Source organism: Trichomycterus rosablanca, chromosome 1 (assembly GCF_030014385.1).
Source record: "Trichomycterus rosablanca isolate fTriRos1 chromosome 1, fTriRos1.hap1, whole genome shotgun sequence".
Classification (NCBI taxonomy): domain Eukaryota; kingdom Metazoa; phylum Chordata; class Actinopteri; order Siluriformes; family Trichomycteridae; genus Trichomycterus; species Trichomycterus rosablanca.
In genome coordinates this window covers 29,820,255-29,843,965 of record NC_085988.1, presented here as the reverse complement: position 1 = coordinate 29,843,965, position 23,711 = coordinate 29,820,255, and the positions used below count along the sequence as shown (strand labels likewise).

General features: G+C 39.9%; 1 protein-coding gene across 2 annotated transcripts; it reads left to right on the top strand.

Moving 5' to 3' along the window:
• The first annotated feature begins 845 nt into the window (after positions 1 to 845).
• fbxo31 (F-box protein 31) lies at positions 846 to 23,314 on the top strand. Of its 2 annotated transcripts, XM_063001562.1 has the most exons (10): positions 846 to 1,376; positions 3,872 to 3,943; positions 9,147 to 9,233; positions 11,389 to 11,465; positions 11,556 to 11,723; positions 12,110 to 12,184; positions 12,320 to 12,429; positions 14,364 to 14,517; positions 21,370 to 21,707; positions 22,515 to 23,314. In XM_063001562.1, exons 1-10 carry the CDS (start codon positions 935 to 937, stop codon positions 22,735 to 22,737), a joined length of 1,746 nt encoding a protein of 581 aa, XP_062857632.1. In that variant the 5' UTR covers positions 846 to 934; the 3' UTR covers positions 22,738 to 23,314. The 2 variants fall into 2 exon arrangements, with proteins under 2 accessions (XP_062857632.1, XP_062857635.1); XM_063001565.1 differs by lacking the exon at positions 9,147 to 9,233.
• The last annotated feature ends 397 nt before the right edge of the window (positions 23,315 to 23,711 follow it).

The following is a 23,711-nucleotide window of genomic DNA, read 5'->3' as shown; positions in this document are numbered from 1 at the left end:
TAAAAAGAGAGAGAGACGGTTGGAGTCAACTTGTTTGTGACGTCACGTGTTTTACGAATTTCGGTTCATAATCCGAAATTTGTTTGTACGTTAAGTTGAAAAAGATTGTTCGTAACCCAAAATGTTTGTATGGTAAACCGTTTGTAACTCAAGGGTAAAGAAGATGACTTTATCCACACTGTTAATCACTGATGTTTTGGAGCTGATTGATGTAGTCACTGCTCAGCTCTGTTTGACTCAAAGATGCCTGTAATCAGATGAGTAAGATCCATTTAGTCACGTTGCATAGCTGCCTATAAAGTGAATCAAAACTCTGCTCTCACAACAAGCAGAATGCAGTGTTAACACTTCAGAATTCTGACAGATTTGTGGCTATCTTTGTTTAACAATATTAGCTCATAGTGAGTCTCATTAAGTTTAAACATAAATAATAAAATCAGTCTTCAGCTTACTATATTCTTCTGGAAGTAAACATGGTCATTAATATGGGCATGAATTTCGTGCACAACGTCATTTCATAATTACTGTATGCCGCTCATTAAGACCTCCTACAGTAATGAACCACGACGAATCTGCGTCACGAGAAACCACCCAGTCACGTAAACACAAGCTCATCTCCTAAAGAAGGTTGGAATGCGTCATTTTATTCCCCACCTGTATTTCGGCCGTTTAGATCTGATTGGTTAGGAGTACGGTAAGCAGTCTGCTTTAAAAAAAAATAGGTGAACTAATTGAGAGCTCAAGAACGAATCGTAACACAGGAATTATGACTTGTAGCCAATCGCAGGGCAGGAGGCGGGAAGTGACGGAAACGGGTGGGAAAAGAAATGTTGTTGCAGGGATTCGCGGTAGGGAGAAGACAGTGACTGGGAAAGTGGAAGAACGGCTCGCTCGGACAGCTGATGTAATGGTGGCAGTTGGGCGCTGAGGACAGATGGCGGTGTGTGCTAGGCTCTGTGGAGTGGGGCAGTCGCGCCGGTGCAGGCGGAAGCAGAGACAGGGCCAGCGCGACCGGGAGAGCGACTCTGAGATGGACATGGACGAGGAAGAGGAGGAGGAGAAGATCGTGGGGAAAAGCAAAGCTCTGACTGACAGCAGCTGTCCTAAACGGCCTGGCGCTGAGTGCGAGGGCACCTCGGCCGATGGAAGCGACATCGGAATGTGCTGTCAGGGAGAGGAGGAGGCTGAAGAGGACACGGCCTGGACTGCTACTGCGCCTCCGCGGCCGCAATCTTTACTCGATTTACCTCCCGAATTGCTAATGGAAATCTTCTCATCTCTGCCTGGCACTGCGCTGCCCAATCTGTCTCTGGTGTGCAAGAAATTTAAGCAGATCCTAAGTACAGAGACCATATGGAGAAGACGCTGTGCAGAGGGTAAATAACACACAGGTTTACTCCATATTCAGGATCAGCCATAACATTAAAACCACCTCCTTGTTTCTACACTCACTGTCCATGTTATCAGCTCCACTTACCACATAGAAGCACTTTGTAGTTCTACAATTACTGACTGTAGTCCATCTGTTTCTCTATATACCTTTTTTTAGCCTGCTTTCACCCTATTCTTCAATGGTCAGGACCCCCACAGGACCACTACAGAGCAGGAATTATTTAGGTGGTGGATCATTCTCAGCACTGCAGTGACACTGACATGGTGGTGGTGTGTTAGTGTGTGTTGTGCTGGAATGAGTGGATCAGACTCAGCAGTGCTGCTGGAGTTTTTAAATACCATGTCCACTCACTGTCCACTCTATTAGACCCTCCTACCTAGCTGGTCCACCTTGTAGAAGTAAAGTCAGAGATGATCGCTCATCTATTGCTGCTGTTTGAGTTGGTCATCTTCTAGACCTCAATCAGTGGTCACAGGACGCTGCCCACGGGGCGCTGTTGGCTGGATATTTTTGGTTGGTGGACTATTCTCAGTCCAGCAGTGACAGTGAGGTGTTTAAAAAGTGTCTTATTCACTCATACCAGCTCAACACACACTAACCCACCACCACCATGTCAGTGTCACTGCAGTGCAGAGACTGACCCAGCACCTAAATAATACCTGCTCTGAAGTGTAGTGGTCCTACGAGAGTCCTGACCATTGAAGAACAGCATGGAAGGGGGCTAACAAAGCATGCAGGGAAACAGATGGACTACGGTCAGTAATTGTAGAACTACAAAGTGCTTCTATGTGGTAAGTGGGGCTGATTAAATAGACAGTGAGTGTAGAAACAATGAGGTGGTTTTAATGTTATGGCTGATCAGTGTAAATCATAATAAACATCTTTATAATGCACTGTTTGAGAATATTGTGGATATTTACATAATGTCTCTAACACACTTAATACCAATAGCGTTTTTTTCTCTATGTTGATTTTCCCTGTTAAATACATCCATTAAATTATTCATAAAATTATTTATTACCTGCTGGTCAAAGGTCGTAGTGGATGTGGCTACAGGCATCCATGGCAGTGGATCACATCCATTTAGTTATTCATTCACACTTTGGCAAATGAGGGCAGCCAGTCTGAGAGCATACATGGCTCAAACCCAGATCCTCAAAGTGCATTTTTCTGTGTGACACTCAGTTCCACCTTTGTTAAATACTTTAAATACTCCAACGATCTGAAATTAAAATTTGTCATTTTTGGTTTATGTTGCTGGTCATATTGGTGCACAGACTATGTTTTATAAAAATGGCAATGCCTGTTTCAGAACTATGGTGCATGTCACAGTCAGGGATATATTAAATGTTGGGTAGATGGTATTTCATGTGTTGAATGCAGCAAATATGATCAGACATCAAGACCTGAGTGACTGTAATAATGGCCAGTTCCTCATGGTCAGATGACTAGTTTGAAGTATCTCTGACACAGTAAGGGGTGCTTACAGGCAGCCGTGGTGAGTACCCTCTGACAGTGGTCTAAGGTGGGATGAGCCACGAACTGCTGACAGGTTGTTGGGCAGCCAAGACCCAATGATACCAAAAGACAAGAATGCTGTAGTTTGCTGCTGGTACAGACCAGCACAAATTGCAGATAGTTCTTATACTGGTGATGAGATGAATGTCACAACACACAGTGCATTGAACCAATCAAAGTGAAAGAACCCATGCTAACTACTATTCACCCTGGAAACATCTAAAATGGATAAATTGGACATCTGAGCAATGGAAGGTTGACTGGTCAGACAAATCCTGGATGGCCTGGCACATGTGAATCATTTACCTATGAAAGAAATGGCATCAGAATACACTGTAGGATGACCCACCTCACAACGTGTAGTCAGCAGTTTTTCTGGTAATGTTCTGGTACCAGATACCACAGAACTTCTTTAGATGTCTTGTGGAGGCCATGTGTCAGTGGATCAGAGCTGTTTTGACTGCATATTTGGCAGATGGCCCAAGATCAGTGTACGTATGCATGGAACTTATATTTACAAGTTATACGATTAACCTCTCTCTCCCCCACTGGTTGAAAATCACTGTGATGTTGCAACATGGACCAACACAGTTATTACCTACAATAATTAACTATAAAATGGCATAACTTTTATTCTAGTTGTTTGCTTACTGTTACATAATTTTGTAATATTTTTTAAAAGGTGCACAGACTAGTTTGTGGCTCTAGTGAAGTACAGTAGATTGTGTCTTAAATACAATATCTTGATTCAAATTTAAAGTAACACACTAAGCATGAATAAGCGCTGTGTTTAGCCTGCTGCTAGACAGAGTATTATACTGCCTATCATCAATAAATATAGCTTTATGTCATGCTGAGGTTTCCATCCATAATGGATTATCATCATAACATTTGGAGAATTCTGTTTAGCCTTTGCATATGTGCTCATGGTTTTTGTTCTCACTGTTTTTCCTTTTTTAGAATTTGGCATGAAAGATGACCTAAGGAAGATGGAGGTGGCAGGGGTGTCAAGCAGGGAGCTTTATGTGAAACGTAAGAATGCCTTTCTTGCAGCAATAGAATGTCAGCTCATTTGTTTACATATACAGCATCCAAATAAAACTGTAAATGTTCAAAGATTTGAGGTAAAACCTTTACCAGTTTATATAAGTATGTAATTTACACCAAATGCATAATGTAGTTCATATACTGCACTCACCCTATAGGCTGTGTGACTGTTAGCTTTGTCCTCATCTGAACCATATAGACTTGGCAGCTGTTTGATCTGGTCCTTTGCTGCACCTCATTGATAATGCTGCAGTTCCTTACATAAATAAACTGCAAACTCAGCTAATCTGGAAATGTATGGGCAGTTGTTGGGACAGTAAAACATAGACACGTTCTTTAAGAGGTCTTCACTAACAGCTGTTGGTTCATTGAAATTGTGTATACAGTCTTAGTTTCTGCTAGTCTCTGCGTGTTAGGTGTAAATGTGGTAGTGTGTGATGGTAGAGTTGGTTTGCAAAATTGCCATGAGCAGATTTTTTTGAGCAGAGTTCAAGAGAGGCTTTTTTGTCATTTCAGCTATATACAAGTACATATTGGAACGAAACATTTCTCCAGGACCAGGGTGCAACATAGAACAAAAGGTGCAAGACAATACAATAAACAGTGCTGATAAACAACAGTACAATGAATACAAAAAGGCCTACAATAAATACAAAAAGACATTTCTAATCTAAAAAAAAAGTAATTAAGAAAGACAAGACTAGAGACAAGTGTAGTGTTGGCCAGTACATGGTACTGAGTAAATGATAGGTGCGGTAAAACATGTTCTGTCAATGCAGTTGAATTTACAATGATTGCAGATCACAGAATAAACTGGTTATATACACAGTACACTCAGCAATCTGCTGAAATTCTCTATTTATATGCTAGTTTAATGGATTTACGAATTTAATGAATCTATGTGCATTTGTACAGCAGCTAGTGTCAACTTTACCATGACAATGAAAAGTGCTAGTAGATGTAAAAGTATTTCGAAAATCTTTTTATTTATGATAACGTGTAATTACTTTGAAAAGTATTAGATATACTTAAACCGAGCAAATTATTGTAATAAACACTGTAAAACGAGGTAAAAAGATTTGTGTCTTAATAATCCTGGTTGTTGGTGTTGGTTGGATATAATCCATTCTTTAAACAGTGGTAAATTACAGTACTGCAGGGATCCAGGTTCAAATTCTAGTGGTTCCATGTCAGTCTAGATGCCTGCTGTGTGGCAGGCTACAGGCTTCAGACACCACCCAGACAACAATAATAATCAAGCTTATCTTTACTCTCTCTAGGTATTAAGGTTATCACATCTTTCCACGATAAAGTGGTTATGCCAGACTTGAGCATATGAATTAATGTGACCTTAATTATTCGGGTCAGCAGGTCTATTTTTTATTGCATCAATCTGAGGGAAAGCCATCTGACCCTGATTTCCTTGGGGTTTGAATTTGATATTGCCTTTTAAATTCTTTCATCTGTTAATTTTCCAATTAAAAGTTTATTTTGTTTGTTGCTTAAACCCATTCACTTTCTACAGAAAGATTTTCTAAAAACAATTTCTTTCAAATGTTTGAATTTGTGGAATTTGTTGGAGTAGATTAACAGACAGTCCTCCAGTTGCATAATGTCTTTATTTTTGAAATATTAGCTTGTTATGTAATTTAAGTTGAATTCATTAAATCTGATCTTCTTGTCTACAGCCAGTTTTATTTCTAGATTAAATATCTTTTTCTGCATAGAAACATATGCTGGTTGTAACCAATTTTTCTTTATTCATCTGCAATATCCTGCAATTTTCCCTCTAAGAACTGCTTTTCATGCATTCCAAAGACTTGATGCGGACACTTCCCAGTTATCATTTTTGTTAAGTTTTTATATCCACCCTTAATTGTTGCCTGATTTGATTAAGAATCCTTGTATTTAGCCTCCAGGTAGTATTCTTCTTTTTACAGGGAGATTCGAATATTTGATTGTAACTCCTGATAGGATGAAGCAATCTAAACCCCCCAAAAAATAAGCTACACACCTTGACGTACAGTATGTGTAATCGATTGCATTACATGCAATGTTGGAAGTGATCTCTGTTTTCTGCCAGACACATTGACACGATGCTCCATGTTCCTTAACATGTTCAGTCCAGTTTCCGTACCATCTTCTAAATAATACTCTTTAAGAGTACATCACAAACACCAAATTTCTTTCTAATTTCACTCTGATATTGCTTAAACCAATTGGTGACCCAATAGGTTTGCACCATAAAGACGCGCTGCTCAATAATGTACACCACTATCCTGATGAGAAGTCGAATGACTTTAAATGAAGGGGTATGGGGTATGTACCCGGAAGTTGCAAACGGAGGTTAAATGTTGCGATGGCAGTCTGGCGCCTATCTCATCGCTCCGACGCAGGGGCATCCCAGCTTGTTCGAAGCTCCATATACTGAGGAGCACATTGCATATTGTTTTGTTCAGATTGCTACATCCTAGCGAGAGTTATTACAGAATATTCAAGGCCTCTTTCTAGTGAATCTCCCTGTAGAATCTGGTATTAAAGCCATTGAGATTGGGATATGGTCTGACAATATGAATTTCAGATGCATTACATTGAACCAAAAAACAGTCAAGCCTTTAAAAAAGGTATGCTCCCTATTTGTCAGAGTTAGATCTCTCCGTCTATATGTATTTCCCAATTACCATAGCATTATTTTTGTGCAATTCTCTTTCCAGAGTAATACGGTTTCTTGAGTCAAAATAGCCATGGCTGGATAAATTCTAACATTAAAGTCTCACCACAGATTAGGATAATCTGAGCCTCCAATATTAATAATTCAGAAGTTTGTTCATAAAATTTCCATTTAAATCCTGAAGCAAAATCAACATTTAGAAAAATAAATAAAACACCCTGCAGAAATCCCAGGATCAATGCAAATCTCATGTTAATATTGTTTTTCATATGTGCACTAGTTTAATTTACTATGAAATAAAAGTCGCTCTTCTAAAACCCTCACAGAAGAAAACTTTTTAAAGCATTTGTTTGAGTTCTGTTAACCCAAACTCAAGACTCAAGTCTCTTGATGGAGAGCTACTTCTACTACCTACCTCTTCAATTTTGCCCTTCATAATTGGATTCCACTGGACCATTTACATTATATGTAGTTACTTTGACTTGATATTTTACATTGTGTCACTAGTGTGTACTGCACTGTACTGTACTGTACTGTACTGTAGGGGTGGGTTTATAAAATCGATTTTTCGATTCAAATCGATCTTTATTTGAACGATCCGATATCGATTCATATAAATGCGAGATCGATCTTTTAAATACGCCCCTTTTTACGGTGCACACGGAAATCTGTTACCCCCTTTAATTTCGCGTGACCAGCCAGTGTTTTTTCATGCAACGAGATCTGACCTGCACATCAGTTCAGCATGGCAGAAGTTCAAGTTATGACCACTACACAACTTTTTGCACTGATTTTCGCTTGGCGACGGGTCGGTGCTGGATTCGGGAGGAACTCGGTGTTCGCTCTGCGATCAAAACTCGGCTCTCAATCAATGTGAGAAACAGCGAGGGGAAACACAGGGGAGAGGTTGTAAACAGGTGGTGGAGCGCAATATAGTTTCTATCAGAATACATCAGCACACGCGAGTTTTACAGTATTTCTGACCTGATCGTTCTCTACAAAACAAAATATTTATTAACCTCCAACTCACTATAGAACAAGCCATGCTGCTCGTGTTGCCAAATCCACTCAGATTCATTTATTTCATCAGCGCACAAACTTTGATCGCTCGCTACTTGTTGATGTGCATGTTTGGACGTGGTATCATTAAACCTTTCATCACTTCTCACATGTGTTTTTGTGACAAAACATAGTTTTGGAGACCAGAGAAGCTCGCCTGTGATTCCCCCTGGTGATAGATGGTGTAGTGTAAAACCCCCATCGCCGATCAGTCGTGTAGTGTGAACATTACGGCGACCAGGTGTTAATCAGAGTGTCGTGTAGTGTAAACTTGGCATAAGCTGTTCAACAGCCAGGTGTATGTTTACATTACATTTACAATGTTGTAGCGTGTCAGACATATAAAATAATAATAAAAAATGAATGTTACTGTTTTCTGTTTTGGATTAATTATTTATGTAAACAAAACACACAAATATTTTTAATAATGAGTGTTCTTTGTACAATTATCACATTCGTTCTCTGAACATCTGTACATATTTAAACAAAACCTGTTAATGTAACTCAAATATGCCTAACTGTGTTGAATCGAAAATTGAATCGAAAATCGAATCGAGAATCGAAAATCGAATCGAAAATCGAATTGAAAATCGAATCGAAAATCGAATCGAAGATCGAATCGGGACCTTGTGAATCGGAATCGAATCGATCCAGGAAATTAGTGGCGATACCCAGCCCTACTGTACTGTACTGTACTGTACAGTGTACTGTAATTCCCCGAAAGCTTTTATAAATCAAATCTTCCCCCCTGTAGAGGGATGGAATTCCAAGTCTTTCAACTCCACCACAGAAGTGGTGCATGAAACCATATGGCTGCTGACAAATCCTCACCACCTTTCTCATTCTTCATACTGTGGCTAATCAACTTAATGATAATCAACTTAAGTTGCCACCCCCACTCTCTTCCTCCTCTTCACCACCTTTTTATGATGTCGTACTGTCCTACAGCCTACACCTTACAGTCTCCAAACTCTTTCAGGTTACATCTCCTGCATAACATGCAGTTCACCTATATGCACCTTCCTCCCTGTCACCCTGGGTTTCTCCTTTTTAATTCATTAAACTTACTCCAGAAACCTTCTTTCTACTCCATCTTACCACCCACTTGTGGGGCATATGCACTGATCACATTCATCAGCACTCCACACTCCACACCAGCTTCACACTCATCACTCTGACACTCTTTTTACCTCAACTACATTGTTGTGTTGTGTTAACCCGTAGAATACTGCTGGAGTTTTGAATAATGTTATAAGAACAGCTTATATAGAAACTTATGCTGAAACTACAGGTCTACTGTTTTTTGTTTTATTTGGAATATTTTCCTTTAATTAGGCATTTACTATGGACTCAACCCTCTTTTTGTACATTGACCCATTGTGACACAAACATACACAGTTAACGTTGCTTTAAGTGGTTTGCCCCTTTTCTCCTTCTGTGGTTAAACCACCTGTCTAGGTGTGAACCCTCGAGTGAAGTCAGGACGCTTTATGAAGCTCCTGCCGGATTACGAGCACATGGACTATCGGGATGTGTACGCACACTGTATGTACTGCCAGCTCTGGGTGTTGAAAGTGGTGGTTGATGTGTGTGACACTTACAGGGGGCTTTGGTAGAGGTTGCCCTTTCCTGCTGTAGCAATTTGGTGATTTTACAGAAATTATTAAATGTATAAGAAGTTTAAAAGATGCTGGAGTTTGATCAGCATTAAAGGGCACCTACCTCAACCCTTGTTTGCCATAGTGTCCTGCATGCATAGAAAAAGGGCACAACACTGGCCTGATGAGCTAAAGTCTGTGGTGATTCTAACCTGATTTGATTGTGTGAAGTGGCTCTTTTCTCATTAACCCTGCTTTTCTCCACATTGCTTTATACCAACTGATGGTGACCTAGATGATTGTGGTTATTGTAGACATAACACATTTGAGTTGTTGTAACTGAATTGTATGATTATAGTGGTATTTGCAGTTAGTAATCCCTCCTCAATCGCGGGGGTTGCATTCCAGAACCCCCCGCGAAAGGTGAAAATATTTTAAGCCCTTATAAACCCTCCCACACTCTTATAAACATTTCCCGCACAGTTATACAGCATAAAGCGGAATCTAATGCTTCTCTCCTTTGCTGAGCCAATCAGCACCCAGGATACTTAACCGCATGCTCTGATTGGGTAGCTTCTCAGCCATCCACCAATAGCGTCCCGTGTATGAAATCAACTGAGCAAACCAACTGTGGAAGCATGTATCATAAATAAAAAGCAGCGAAAAATCCACGATTTTTATTTAGATATGCTTGCATATAAAATCCGCGATAGAGTGAAGCCGCGAAAGTCGAAGCGCGATATAGCGAGGGATTACTGTACTAACCAGAGGAAACTTGTTTGCACAGTGAAAAACAGACATACTATGTTTAAACTACTAGGTAACTAGGTAATTACTTGGGTATAGTATACACTCCTGCCAAAAATAGGTCAAACCCAGTTTTTTAATGGTCCTAACGACAAGTATTTGGTCAGAAAGTGAACAAAATGCCCTCCTGAGGCCTGTGCCCCAATTTGCTTGTTGCTGCCTTGAACTATTATCTTGTACACTAAGATAAATTCATGAAAAGATTTAAATGCTTAAGATAAAAACGTTTTCAATATATCTTTTAGCTTTTTTCTTTCTTTTTCTAAGATTAATTCAATTTTGGGTTTAGCCTGTTGTTTTACCAATGACTACAGTCACCTCCAGAAATATTGGCATGCCTGGTAAAAATAAATAAAAGGTTTTCAGAACAATAAAACGCATTTATCAACAAAGCCATGCATCAAAATTACTGGCACCTTTAGAAATTGTAATTGCCATAGTGAAACTAAGGTATGGTACTATTAATATTTAACTTGTGCACACACAGAGTAGAAGCTTAACTCGCATCCACTGACACATCTTTACTAAGGTAGGTGGAGGTAGGTTCCTAGCATTTTTGGCTCAGAGAATGACAGTTTCTGAGCTCATCTGAAACCTACTGTTTATGTTGCTTTGTGTAGTGTTCATGAACAGCCAAAGATTAGGAATTTCCAATTGAATGGCCCGAAACTAGCTTAAATTACCACATTGAATCCTATAAGCTTAGCTAAGCGAACCTGATCCCTGTAAATAATAGTTCTGCTTGTAATAGTTGTGCCTAGATTCTGTGTTGAATTTTATTCACAGCATAAGACCTAGGCTTTACAAAATCGTTTAATGTAAAAACCTGGTGTAACAAAAACTTGCGAAATTAAAATAATAAATAGGAATGTGCTTCAGTTATTTACATGTATGTCATTTAACAGACACTTTTATCCCAAGCATCTTATAACTGGGGGCATATACAATCCAGGCATTTGAAAGACAAGCAGTGGCAAACTGGCAGATGTGGGCCTTGAACCAGCAAGTTTCTGATTACTGGTTTAGTACCTTAACTGCTGTGCTGTCACTGCAACAGTTCGATTTTGTTAATAATAGTAACACAGGGTTTTGTTTTAATAAAGGGTAGATAGTTAGACAGACATAGATAGTTAGACGGCGGCTGATGTAGACACACACGCAAACATACATACATACACACAGACATACTGTATTCTTGATCTTTCTTTCTTTGCACTAATTTGTTGTGATTGTTTACCCTCATATTTACTCTTGCTTTGTTGTCTTTAAGTTTGTATCTTGTGCTTTTGTTGTAGTGCTCCATCCGTACAGACACGTTTTGGGTCTGTGGCAGCCTGACATTGGTCCCTATGGAGGCCTGCTGAACGTAGTGGTATGTCCCTCTATTAGTAACATATTAGTACAAGATTCTCATTGTGAAATCATTTTGTTCATTAGGACTGTCTTATATGCTCTTTGGTAGGTGGATGGCTTGTTCATCATTGGCTGGATGTACCTGCCACCCCATGACCCACGTGTGGAGGACCCAATGAGACGCCGCCCTCTCTTCCGAATTCACATGTGGGAGAGTAACAAAGCCAGTGTAGAGTGTATGTACGGCCACAAGGGGCCCCATAAAGGAGACATTCAGGTAACAGTGCCTGGTATTTTTTGAAAGAGTTTAGGTCATAATGTGAACAGTGTGGCAAAGTGTGCCCCTTGTGTTGTTGGGATTTAAAAATAATGGACAGGGCAGGGAAAGATGGAGACGAAGTTTCAGTTGTGGTGACCCTTAATGAGAGCAGCCATTTTTTTTTTTTTTTTTTTTTTTTTTTTTTTTTTTTTTTAAACATTACAAATAATACTTTAGCCTTTACATATATTTCCACCCCTAAAAAACATAAACGAAATGGGTTGTGAAAACATTGATTGTTTACTTTTATCTATATTAAGAATATTAGTTCCCATTAATGAGAAATACAATGATTAAAAGATGATCAGATGGTCATGTGATGTGTGTACTTTGTGTTTTTGCAGACAGTAAAAAAAGATGAGTTCTCTACCAAATGCAACCAGACAGATCACCATCGAATGCCTGGGGGAAGACAAGAGGTACAGGACCCTATGTTCTTGATCATTATCACTTTGAAGGATTAGGGTCTATTTACTTAAATTGTTAGTATAAACATCAATTCTCAGGGGTGGTATTTTGCAAGTCGGGCTGATAATAGGTGTGTGTGTGCGCAGGAGTTTCGTACTTGGCTGGAAGAAGAATGGGGACGGACATTAGAAGATATTTTTCATGAACACATGCAGGAGCTGATTCTTATGAAGTTTATCTACACCAGTCAATATGAGTATGTCTGCTAAACAGCGATCATTTATAATTTAATAATCAATAACTGCAGCCGAACAAAAAAAGCCTTAAATTTTACCCAATCATTTTCAAACAACAGTGGTTCTGCAGTTCAGCAACGCTTTGCCTATGTCTCTTTTTATGTCATAGTTTCTTGGCCTGAATTATGTTTGCATACTTTTGTTTGATGCATAAGATTTCAGAAAACATAAAAAAATATTTATTAAAAGAAATCGAATCTATCTATCATGCAGGCCTTGCATGTCTCAGAAAAGAAAAGGAGTGGTGTTATGGTATAGGGATGCATTGCTGAATTGGGACCTAGGTTATTTTCCATATCGACAGAGTAGGGCTGGGCGGTATATCAAAAATATTGATATATTCGATATTACTTTTTACACGATGTTGAAAATGACCATATCGTTATATCGAGTATGCCTAGGATACACAGGTTACCATGCTCTCTTTTGCGCATGAGCGGGTGGGCGCACCACGTGGGCCCGCCATTATCAGTGTGTGCCTCTATACTAATTTCCTCCACTTTCATTAAGCTCATTCAGGTCTACCTCATTACTAACTGATACGTCTGGCAACCATGGAGAAAAATTAACTATGTGGCGAAGATTTAATACCAAAAAAAAGGGCGCAGAAATGGTTAGAAATAGTTCAGCTTCTGTAGGGATGACACACAACAGAGTAGAGTTTTGTGCAGTAAATATTCTGGGAACATAAAGGAAAACATTTACAAAAAGGTGGATTATATCCCTAATGGAACAACACAAGGATTAGATTATGGTCTCAATTTGAAAAAGAGAAGCTTAGGTAAGCAGCGGTTATAATTTTATACTGCTGTGTGGTTGATCTGGTTTGCTGTGCTGCTGTTTATTGTGCACTTTCATTTTGCACTGATAGCAAACCATTATCAAATATTGAACTTTTTCAGGATTTTTTGATACTCATTTATCTAAAGTAAAATGAACAGCAGAAATGTAATTGTGAGGTCTGCCATTGTACTTTGTTAAGTTTACATTATATCGTATCGTATATATATATCGCCACTTCTCAAAAGCATATAGAGAGCCCTACAATAGAGCCATAACTTACTCTCTATACCAAAAAAAGAGGGCATCTGGTCATCAGTCTATCATCTGAAGTGCAATTGGGTTGTGCAACAAAAAATGATCTGAAGCACGAGAGCAATTTTCCTAAATTTAATTAAATAAAAGTTTTGTAGTGGCCCAGTTAAAGTCCTGATTTGGTTGTGGTGGCCAAGAGGAGGAGGCCAAAATTTCACACTCTGATGTAAAGGTTTGACCAAAGGCATTCGCAGACGTTGCTGCTGAAGATGGCGCAATCACTTATTAAGTTCTGGTGCTTTGTTGAAGTAATCCATTAGTGTGAATGTTTCACTGTTATGGATTGACAAAGTGCAAACATGCCCATTTAGTGACATCATGCAGTAAAGTTAGACAAGCAGGCTTGGCTTATCAACACACCAATTTATTCCAAATGTGTATAATGGGGTTAAGGTCATGACTCAAGGTCATTGAATTTCCTCCACACCAAATTAGTAAAATTGAGTCTTTATAGATTGACCTTTTTTCTGTGCAGTCACAGTGGAACAGACAAGGATCTTTGTTGTCACAATGTTGGAGGCATATAATGTATTATATATAATGCACCATAAACAGAAGAAGTCTCCACATAGTGTATCTTAACAATAGCTGCAGAGACCTTGGTTCAGTTAATTACATTTGATTAATTGATTTAGGTAAAACCATGGTAACAGTTCAAATCCAAATACTTATCAAGCCTTAATCTGTGCATATGTGTACCCTATATAAAGTAAACAATCAAATTCTTAGAATGAATGCAAATGTATTTCCTTCAGTAGAAAAGAGGTTTACATGTTTTATCTCTATTCTCTGTTTGCAGTAATTGCTTGACATATCGGCGGATCTACCTGCCCCCATGCCTACCTTCAGACCTGCTGAAGCCTGGCCTTTTTAAAGGCACATACGGCAGCCACGGCCTAGAGATCATCATGCTGAGCTTCCATGGCTCTCGGGCCAAAGCCACCAAACTTACAGTGAGATCTCATCACATGGCTTTACATGGCTTTACAGTCATATATTTTTGACTTTGTGTTGATACAGTATTACATCAAATACAGTGTATAATAGAACAATAAATTCTGCCACAATACATCATGTAGAATTAAAAATCAACAATTTAATTTTATCGTTACAGACTGGTATTTGTACGAGCCTGTCTAGTAACTTACATTTTTGAATCGTTGCCTTAATAAAGACAAAAACACAGTCCTTTGTATTGAAAAGAAGTAAAGTAAAATACTGAAAAATTAAATGTGAACTATTTTAATGTGTCTATCCCTTTTAATAAGTTCTTGGTTAGTTTCAACATGCAGTACGTGGCTGAATGTAGATTTTAAACAAAGTCTGTGGCAAACAGTTAATTACAAGTGCTTATTAAACCTGCTAATAAAATAATAAAGATGTAGTCGGTATATTAAATCTCTTCCTGACAACATTAGTGCAATTATTATAAGATGATGGGCAGATTTTTACTTTTATATACAGAAATGATGGGGATATTTTGCATCATGTTTCTGTATAGTTACACACAGACCTATGTGTGCATAGTTTAACATGCTTTTACACATATTAAAGCCAAACTGGCTCCTTGTTTGTAATTTTAATGTGTAACAGTTCTTTTATTCATTACCTAAATACTATAATAACATTAAACTTAATTCAAGAAAGGAAGAGCTCTCCAGCTCCTCTTACAATTCAAATTAAGCATGAATTGAAATTACATTTACAATGGACAGCATTAACCGAACAATGACCCCTTCATCAGTTACAGGTTAACCGGTTTATCATTGCCCTCTCCAGTTTATAACCACTCCAGTTTTTGGCACAGTGCTTTTTGCTGTTGCACTTTAGGCAAGCCCAAGTTAGGCAAGTGGATATTTATCTAACATTCTTCAATTCTGTAGATTATTAATTTTCCAATCAATATTACATCACGGACAGAAATAACAATGTTAAACCATGCTGCTTTTGCTATTGCAGTGTGCTTGCTAAAAGATTAGATTTCTTTTCAGTTTAATAGTAATGGCAGCTTTTAAACTCTTTTTCTTTGCAATGCGCATTGTTAATTTTTCAGTCATTTCTGACATAACTGCCAAGCTGCTAAAGGCTTTTCCATGATAAGATGCTACCACAACCATATTCTGCTGTAAGGATAATGTTAGCTGACTGATGTGCTTTATTAGATTTATTAGAACCTTACCCTCCCCGGACCACAAGAATTTCTGCCACTTAATTTGGGCTTTTTCTTAGAACTTTTAATTATGGTGATTTGGTGGCACACCTTGAAGATGGTTGATTCATGAACTTTAGTAGTGCTATCAACTGGCCGTGCAACTACACAGACATGACCCAGTGTTTTCTGATGTAAAAATGCTGTCATTTTGTTGAAAAGTAGTGTTGACTTGTATAACATGTCTCATAAGCACATTCTAACTTTTACATTAAATTAGAGATAGCAGTGGCTAAACTGGGAGAAAATCAGAGAATTAAAAAAATATTTTTATGTTATTAAATGCTGTTGAAAGTGCCAAAATGTGTTACAATGCCCATGTCCCAGGTTTTTTAGAATGTGTTGCAGCCACCTCTATGCATGCATTCATTTTAATAGTAAAAAATTAAACACAATTCTAAATATAGAAATAAAATATATACAGTGTATCACAAAAGTGAGTACACCCCTCACATTTCTGCAAATATTTCATTATATCTTTTCATGGGACAACACTATAGACATGAAACTTGGATATAACTTAGAGTAGTCAGTGTACAGCTTGTATAGCAGTGTAGATTTACTGTCTTCTGAAAATAACTCAACACACAGCCATTAATGTCTAAATAGCTGGCAACATAAGTGAGTACACCCCACAGTGAACATGTCCAAATTGTGCCCAAATGTGTCGTTGTCCCTCCCTGGTGTCATGTGTCAAGGTCCCAGGTGTAAATGGGGAGCAGGGCTGTTAAATTTGGTGTTTTGGGGACAATTCTCTCATACTGGCCACTGGATATTCAACATGGCACCTCATGGCAAAGAACTCTCTGAGGATGTGAGAAATAGAATTGTTGCTCTCCACAAAGATGGCCTGGGCTATAAGAAGATTGCTAACACCCTGAAACTGAGCTAAAGCATGGTGGCCAAGGTCATACAGCGGTTTTCCAGGACAGGTTCCACTCGGAACAGGCTTCGCCAGGGTCGACCAAAGAAGTTGAGTCCACGTGTTCTGCGTCATATCCAGAGGTTGGCTTTAAAAAATAGACACATGAGTGCTGCCAGCATTGCTGCAGAGGTTGAAGACGTGGGAGGTCAGCCTGTCAGTGCTCAGACCATACGCCGCACACTGCATCAACTCGGTCTGCATGGTCGTCATCCCAGAAGGAAACTGACGCACAAGAAAGCCCGCAAACAGTTTGCTGAAGACAAGCAGTCCAAGAACATGGATTACTGGAATGCCCTGTGGTCTGACGAGACCAAGATAAACTTGTTTGGCTCAGATGGTGTCCAGCATGTGTGGCGGCGCCCTGGTGAGAAGTACCAAGACAACTGTATCTTGCCTACAGTCAAGCATGGTGGTGGTAGCATCATGGTCTTGGGCTGCATGAGTGTTGCTGGCACTGGGGAGCTGCAGTTCATTGAGGGAAACATGAATTCCAACATGTACTGTGACATTCTGAAACAAAGCATGATCCCCTCCCTTCGAAACCTTTTTCCAACAGGATAACGACCCCAAACACAACCTCCAAGATGACAACTGCCTTGCTGAGGAAGCTGAAGGTAAAGGTGATGGACTAAACCCAATTGAGCACCTGTGGCGCATCCTCAAGTGGAAGGTGGAGGAGTTCAAGGTGTCTAACATCCACCAGCTCCGTGATGTCATCATGGAGGAGTGGAAGAGGATTCCAGTAGCAACCTGTGCAGCTCTGGTGAATTCCATGCCCAGGAGGGTTAAGGCAGTGCTGGATAATAATGGTGGTCACACAAAATATTGACCCTTTGGGCACAATTTGGACATGTTCACTGTGGGGTGTACTCACTTATGTTGCCAGCCATTTAGACATTAATGGCTGTGTGTTGAGTTATTTTCAGAAGACAGTAAATCTACACTGCTATACAAGTTGTACACTGACTACTCTAAGTTATATCCAAGTTTTATTTCTATAGTGTTGTCCCATGAAAAGATATAATAAAATATTTGCAGAAATGTGAGGGGTGTACTCACTTTTGTGATACACTGTATATAGCAAATATGTTACATTTTAACAAGTTCACAGTGTTGTCAAGTGTGGACTGTCTTAGTAACCAGTAGGGTTATAATCCATGCATTACAATTCAAGCTTAGGCATCTTCCACTGCAAAGGTCTGATGCTTATTTAACCTGGCATCGTCATGGTTGGGTAAAAACAACATACAGCTGCCAAATGGTATGTAGTGGCAAAGCTCAACACCATGATGTAATAGGGCTTAATAGCACTTGCGCTTCTATTTTTAATATTCTAGGGTTAAAGCATAAAAATAAACGTAGAAGCACAGATAAATGTTGGCACCAAAACACAAAAACAGGATGAGGAAAGATTTTTATTAACATCTACAAACCTACACTGTATTAACAGTATGAATTAGGTGATATGAATGTTACACTGCAAAATGTGTGTGTTGTGTTTGTGTATGTGTGAAGTATGTGTATAATATATATGTATATCTTTTCGCTGGTTCAGGAGTAGTATGGCATTTGAGTGTTCTCACAGTTCTTGCTGCTGTGTGTGTTTAATTTTATTCAAAGTTGTAGATGACACAAGTTAATTACTTACCCTGTTGAGCCCCGTAAAGCACCAAGTGGGGCTAATGATAGTGATTTATGATTCATTCAATATTTAAACTCTTACCTCTCCCCCTTCCCATCCCTAAACACACACACTCGCACAGGAATTCCGGACCCAGCCCCACTTTCTGTGCTTTAAACTCGGCCAGTTGTGTTTGTTTGGACACAAGGTCAGGATGGTGGTTCTGCTGAGATTTGATTCACATTAATCATCTAACTTTAAGCCTTTTAATCAGGCTAGAAATAAAGTTGAACTAGTTTAATAATTAGATGTTGTAGATCAAACCATATATAAAAATTGAAACTAATCTCCAGTGGTGTAGATAATAAAAACATTTTTAAAAAGTTCTACATGATGTTATTTCTTATGTAAATATACATTTCCAAGTAGGTAGAAGTCTGTGCTTTGTCGCCTCCTTAATTAGAAACTAGTGCTTCCAGTGCAGATTCTAAGTAGTTTTGTTCTCTACATGTGACCCAGAATTCTCCATGTACACTGATCAACCATAACATTAAAACCACCACCTTGTTTCTACACTCACTGTCCATTTTATCAGCTCCACTTACCATATAGAAGCACTTTGTAGTTCTACAATTACTGACTGTAGTCCATCTGTTTCTCTGCATGCTTTGTTAGCCCCCTTTCATGCTTCAACGGTCAGGACTCTCACAGGACCACCACAGAGCAGGTATTATTTGGGTGGTGGATCATTCTCAGCACTGCAGTGACAATGACATGGTGGTGGTGTGTTAGTGTGTGTTGTGCTGGGATGAGTGGATCAGACACAGCAGCACTGATGGAGTTTTTAAACACCAACCAAAAATATATCCAGCCAACAGTGCCCCATGGGTAGCGTTCTGTGACCACTGATGAAGGTCTAGAAGATGACCAACTCAAACAGCAGCAATAGATGAGCGATCGTCTCTGACTTCACATCTACAAGGTGGACCAACTAGGTAGTAATGTCTAATAGAGTGGACAGGGAGTGGACACAGTATTAATGCTGTGTCTGATCCACTCATACCAGCACAATACACACTAACACACCACCACCATGTCAGTGTCACGGCAGTGCTGAGAATGACCCACCACCTAATTAATACCTGCTCTGTGGTGGTCCTGTGGGGGTCCTGACCATTGAAGAACAGCATGAACATGAGCATGTAGAAAAAAAGATGGACCACAGTCAGTAACTAGAACTACAAAGTGCTTCTACAGTGTATCACAAAAGTGAGTACACCCCTCACATTTCTGCAGATATTTAAGTATATCTTTTCATGGGACAACACTGACAAAATGACACTTTGACACAAGGAAAAGTAGTCTGTGTGCAGCTTATATATCAGTGTAAATTTATTCTTCCCTCAAAATAACTCAATATACAGCCATTAATGTCTAAACCACCGGCAACAAAAGTGAGTACACCCCTTAGTGAAAGTTCCTGAAGTGTCAATATTTTGTGTGGCCACCATTTTTTACCAGAACTGCCTTAACTCTCCTGGGCATGGAGTTTACCAGAGCTTCACAGGTTGCCACTGGAATGCTTTTCCACTCCTCCATGACGACATCACGGAGCTGGCGGATATTCGAGACTTTGCGCTCCTCCACCTTCCGCTTAAGGATGCCCCAAAGATGTTCTATTGGGTTTAGGTCTGGAGACATGCTTGGCCAGTCCATCACCTTTACCCTCAGCCTCTTCAATAAAGCAGTGGTCGTCTTAGAGGTGTGTTTGGGGTCATTATCATGCTGGAACACTGCCCTGCGACCCAGTTTCCGGAGGGAGGGGATCATGCTCTGCTTCAGTATTTCACAGTACATATTGGAGTTCATGTGTCCCTCAATGAAATGTAACTCCCCAACACCTGCTGCACCCATGCAGCCCCAGACCATGGCATTCCCACCACCATGCTTGACTGTAGGCATGACACACTTATCTTTGTACTCCTCACCTGATTGCCGCCACACATGCTTGAGACCATCTGAACCAAACAAATTAATCTTGGTCTCATCAGACCATAGGACATGGTTCCAGTAATCCATGTCCTTTGTTGACATGTCTTCAGCAAACTGTTTGCGGGCTTTCTTGTGTAGAGACTTCAGAAGAAGCTTCCTTCTGGGGTGACAGCCATGCAGACCAATTTGATGTAGTGTGCGGCGTATGGTCTGAGCACTGACAGGCTGACCCCCCACCTTTTCAATCTCTGCAGCAATGCTGACAGCACTCCTGCGCCTATCTTTCAAAGACAGCAGTTGGATGTGACGCTGAGCACGTGCACTCAGCTTCTTTGGATGACCAATGCGAGGTCTGTTCTGAGTGGACCCTGCTCTTTAAAAACGCTGGATGATCTTGGCCACTGTGCTGCAGCTCAGTTTCAGGGTGTTGGCAATCTTATTGTAGCCTTGGCCATCTTCATGTAGCGCAACAATTCGTCTTTTAAGATCCTCAGAGAGTTCTTTGCCATGAGGTGCCATGTTGGAACTTTCAGTGACCAGTATGAGAGAGTGTGAGAGCTGTACTACTAAATTGAACACACCTGCTCCCTATGCACACCTGAGACCTAGTAACACTAACGAGTCACATGACATTTTGGAGGGAAAATGACAAGCAGTGCTCAATTTGGACATTTAGCGGTGTAGTCTCTTAGGGGTGTACTCACTTTTGTTGCCGGTGGTTTAGACATTAATGGCTGTATATTGAGTTATTTTGAGGGAAGAATAAATTTACACTGTTATATAAGCTGCACACAGACTACTTTTCATTGTGTCAAAGTGTCATTTTGTCAGTGTTGTCCCATGAAAAGATATACTTAAATATCTGCAGAAATGTGAGGGGTGTACTCACTTTTGTGATACACTGTATATGGTAAGTGGAGCTGATAAAATGGACAGTGAGTATAGAAACAAGGTGGTGGTTTTAATGTTATGGCTGATCGGTGTATGTTGTATTATTACTGAACCTGTTGGTGGATTTGTGGAATGTATGCTCTTTATTATTTCCCTGTTACTCTCAGGGTGACCCTAATGTGCCAGCGGGACAGCTGACTTTAGACATAGACCTGCGAAGTCCAGTGCAGCTGCCTGACCTGGAGAGCCAGCGGAAAATCGAGGAGTTGTCTCGGCTAGTGATGGGGGTGCATGAAGAACTCCAGAGAGGTGCCCAGGGCACTGACGCTGCTTCAACAGGTGCCTCCGCTGCAGAGGGCTTTGATGGCGCTCCTGCATCTGGAGCAGAGGACGATGACGGCGAGAAAGCAGCTTGTTCTAGCACCAGAGCTGAACCTCAACCATTCATCTTGCCTTTAGGGGTCATGGCCCGCAATGAGGTGTACCCACGCACATGCAAGATTTGGTGAGTGTAAATTTTACTGTCCTTTAAACTGTTTTGAGTTGCCTAAATGTTTAGATTTTTTTATTAATGTATTAGATGCCTTACTTTGGCTATTAAAAATAAATTACTGGCCTTTGTATTGGGTCAAAGATCAATGCTTTTACCCTGTCTAGAGATTGCATGTTTGAACTCTGACAGTGCCAGAGCCAACCATGTCCAAAAGAACTTAACATGCCCTCTGTTGAGTTAATGATTGGCAATCATGGGCATCAGTACCCAGTTAGCCTCTTTTTTAAAGAGGCTCAGTTTGTGCATTTACTTATTTGATCATAAGTTGTGGCCTAGCGGTTAAGGTACTGGACTAGTAATCCAAAAGTTGCTGGTTCAAGCCCCACCACTGTCAGGTTGCCACTGTTGGGCCCTTGAGCAAAGCCCTTAACCCTCAATTGCTTAGACAATATACTGTCACTGTACTGTAAGTCGCTTTGGATAAAAGCGTCTGTTAAATGCTGAAAATGTAAATGTAAAATGTAAATGAACAGGATTGCCAGATCTGTGTGAGAAAAGCAGTTTAATTCCTCTTAGCCCCAGTCTGAGGTGTTTTCTGGCTTTGCTTCCAATAACCAGTCTCATAAAAATAAAGCAGTTAGTGAATATTAACATCCAGTGAGCCACCAATTCCCATCCCCAGGTTTTTTTTGGCATCATTAGTTCTTAAACATGCAACCTTTGGGTAACAGGCCAAACAATGTTCTCTTCTGCCACTCAGAAGCCTCAGTTTGATGAACGTTGATGACTGACTGATGTTAATTTGTGATTATGTTTTAGTTTCTACGGAACAGGTCTGATAGCGGGTCATGGCTTCACAAGTCCAGAGCGCACCCCTGGCCTGTTTGTTCTCTTTGACGATGACCGCTTCGGGTTCATCTGGCTTGAACTGAAGTCTTTCAGCCTGTACAGCCGCTTAACTGATGAGCTGGAGCACGCTCATGCTCCCAGCATGGAGCATTTTGAGGCTATGCTTTGCAACATGCAGTCCTGGACATCCTGATGAGCAGCCTTCTCAGCCATACTCTTTTACATTATGCACACTTCAGAAGGGTTGGCAGTTCCAGACTTGCAGTACCGTGTCTTCAAGTGCTCTGGCTCGACTCATATACTAATAATCAATTATGAGTACATGCTGTTGTGTTGATAAAAGCGTGTATTGTAGCGCTGTCCCAGGACTGGAACTGCCCATCCCGCCCTACATGCCATAATATCTGGATTATCTTATCTGCTCCGTATGTCCCTAAACAACCTGAGAAACCTCCCAATAATCTTAATGTGCAGATAAATCTAACCACACAGGTATGTTTGCAGCTACAAGTTTATACAAGTTGCATTATGTACTAAGGCTTTCTTGTCAGCTTTTAATTTATTTATTTTTGTAACCTGAATACAATGACGACAAGGAAGATAATGCAATTCACCCACAATGAGCTACGTTTGCCTTTAGTTTTGCCTCTGAGTTTGTCATTACTATATTTATTTCTTAGTCTTTAGAAATGTGTAGCTGCCAGTACTCTTGAAGTCATTTAATTTAAATGTGAATTTATAATGGCCTGTCTCCAGGGATAGATTTTTGAGCTCTATAATTGGTTTTAGCTTTTAATTGCAGTAATGCAGTGTTTTTGTAGTGTAATTGTATTCTTTTTACAGTGCCTGCAATGTTATTGTTTATACTTTATCTTATCCTTTTAGCTCTGCTCTGCCAAAGTGCTTATAATACAGATTAGATTCTAACTAGGGATGCAATTTTGCCAAATTTTATTAACTGATGACTGACCATCATTATTATTAAGTGCTGTTTAGTTGATTCTGACTCCTGGCGAACATATGGATAGTAGTTCTCCAAAATAATGACTCCTTCTTCCGTTTGGCTCTTCAGGCTTCTTAATAGCTCATTTACTACTACTTTTGTTTCCATCCATTTGCTGCTGGCCATTCTCTTTATGTCTTTGTTGGTTTTAATGAACCAACAAA

Bases quoted from the DNA above. Each gene is read 5' to 3' on its own strand.
- fbxo31 (XM_063001562.1), top strand. From the start codon at position 935: ATGGCGGTGTGTGCTAGGCTCTGTGGAGTGGGGCAGTCGCGCCGGTGC. The intron at 11,724-12,109 runs GTAACAGTGCCT...GTGTTTTTGCAG, and splicing joins CCCATAAAGGAGACATTCAG to ACAGTAAAAAAAGATGAGTT. The intron at 21,708-22,514 runs GTGAGTGTAAAT...ATTATGTTTTAG, and splicing joins CCACGCACATGCAAGATTTG to TTTCTACGGAACAGGTCTGA.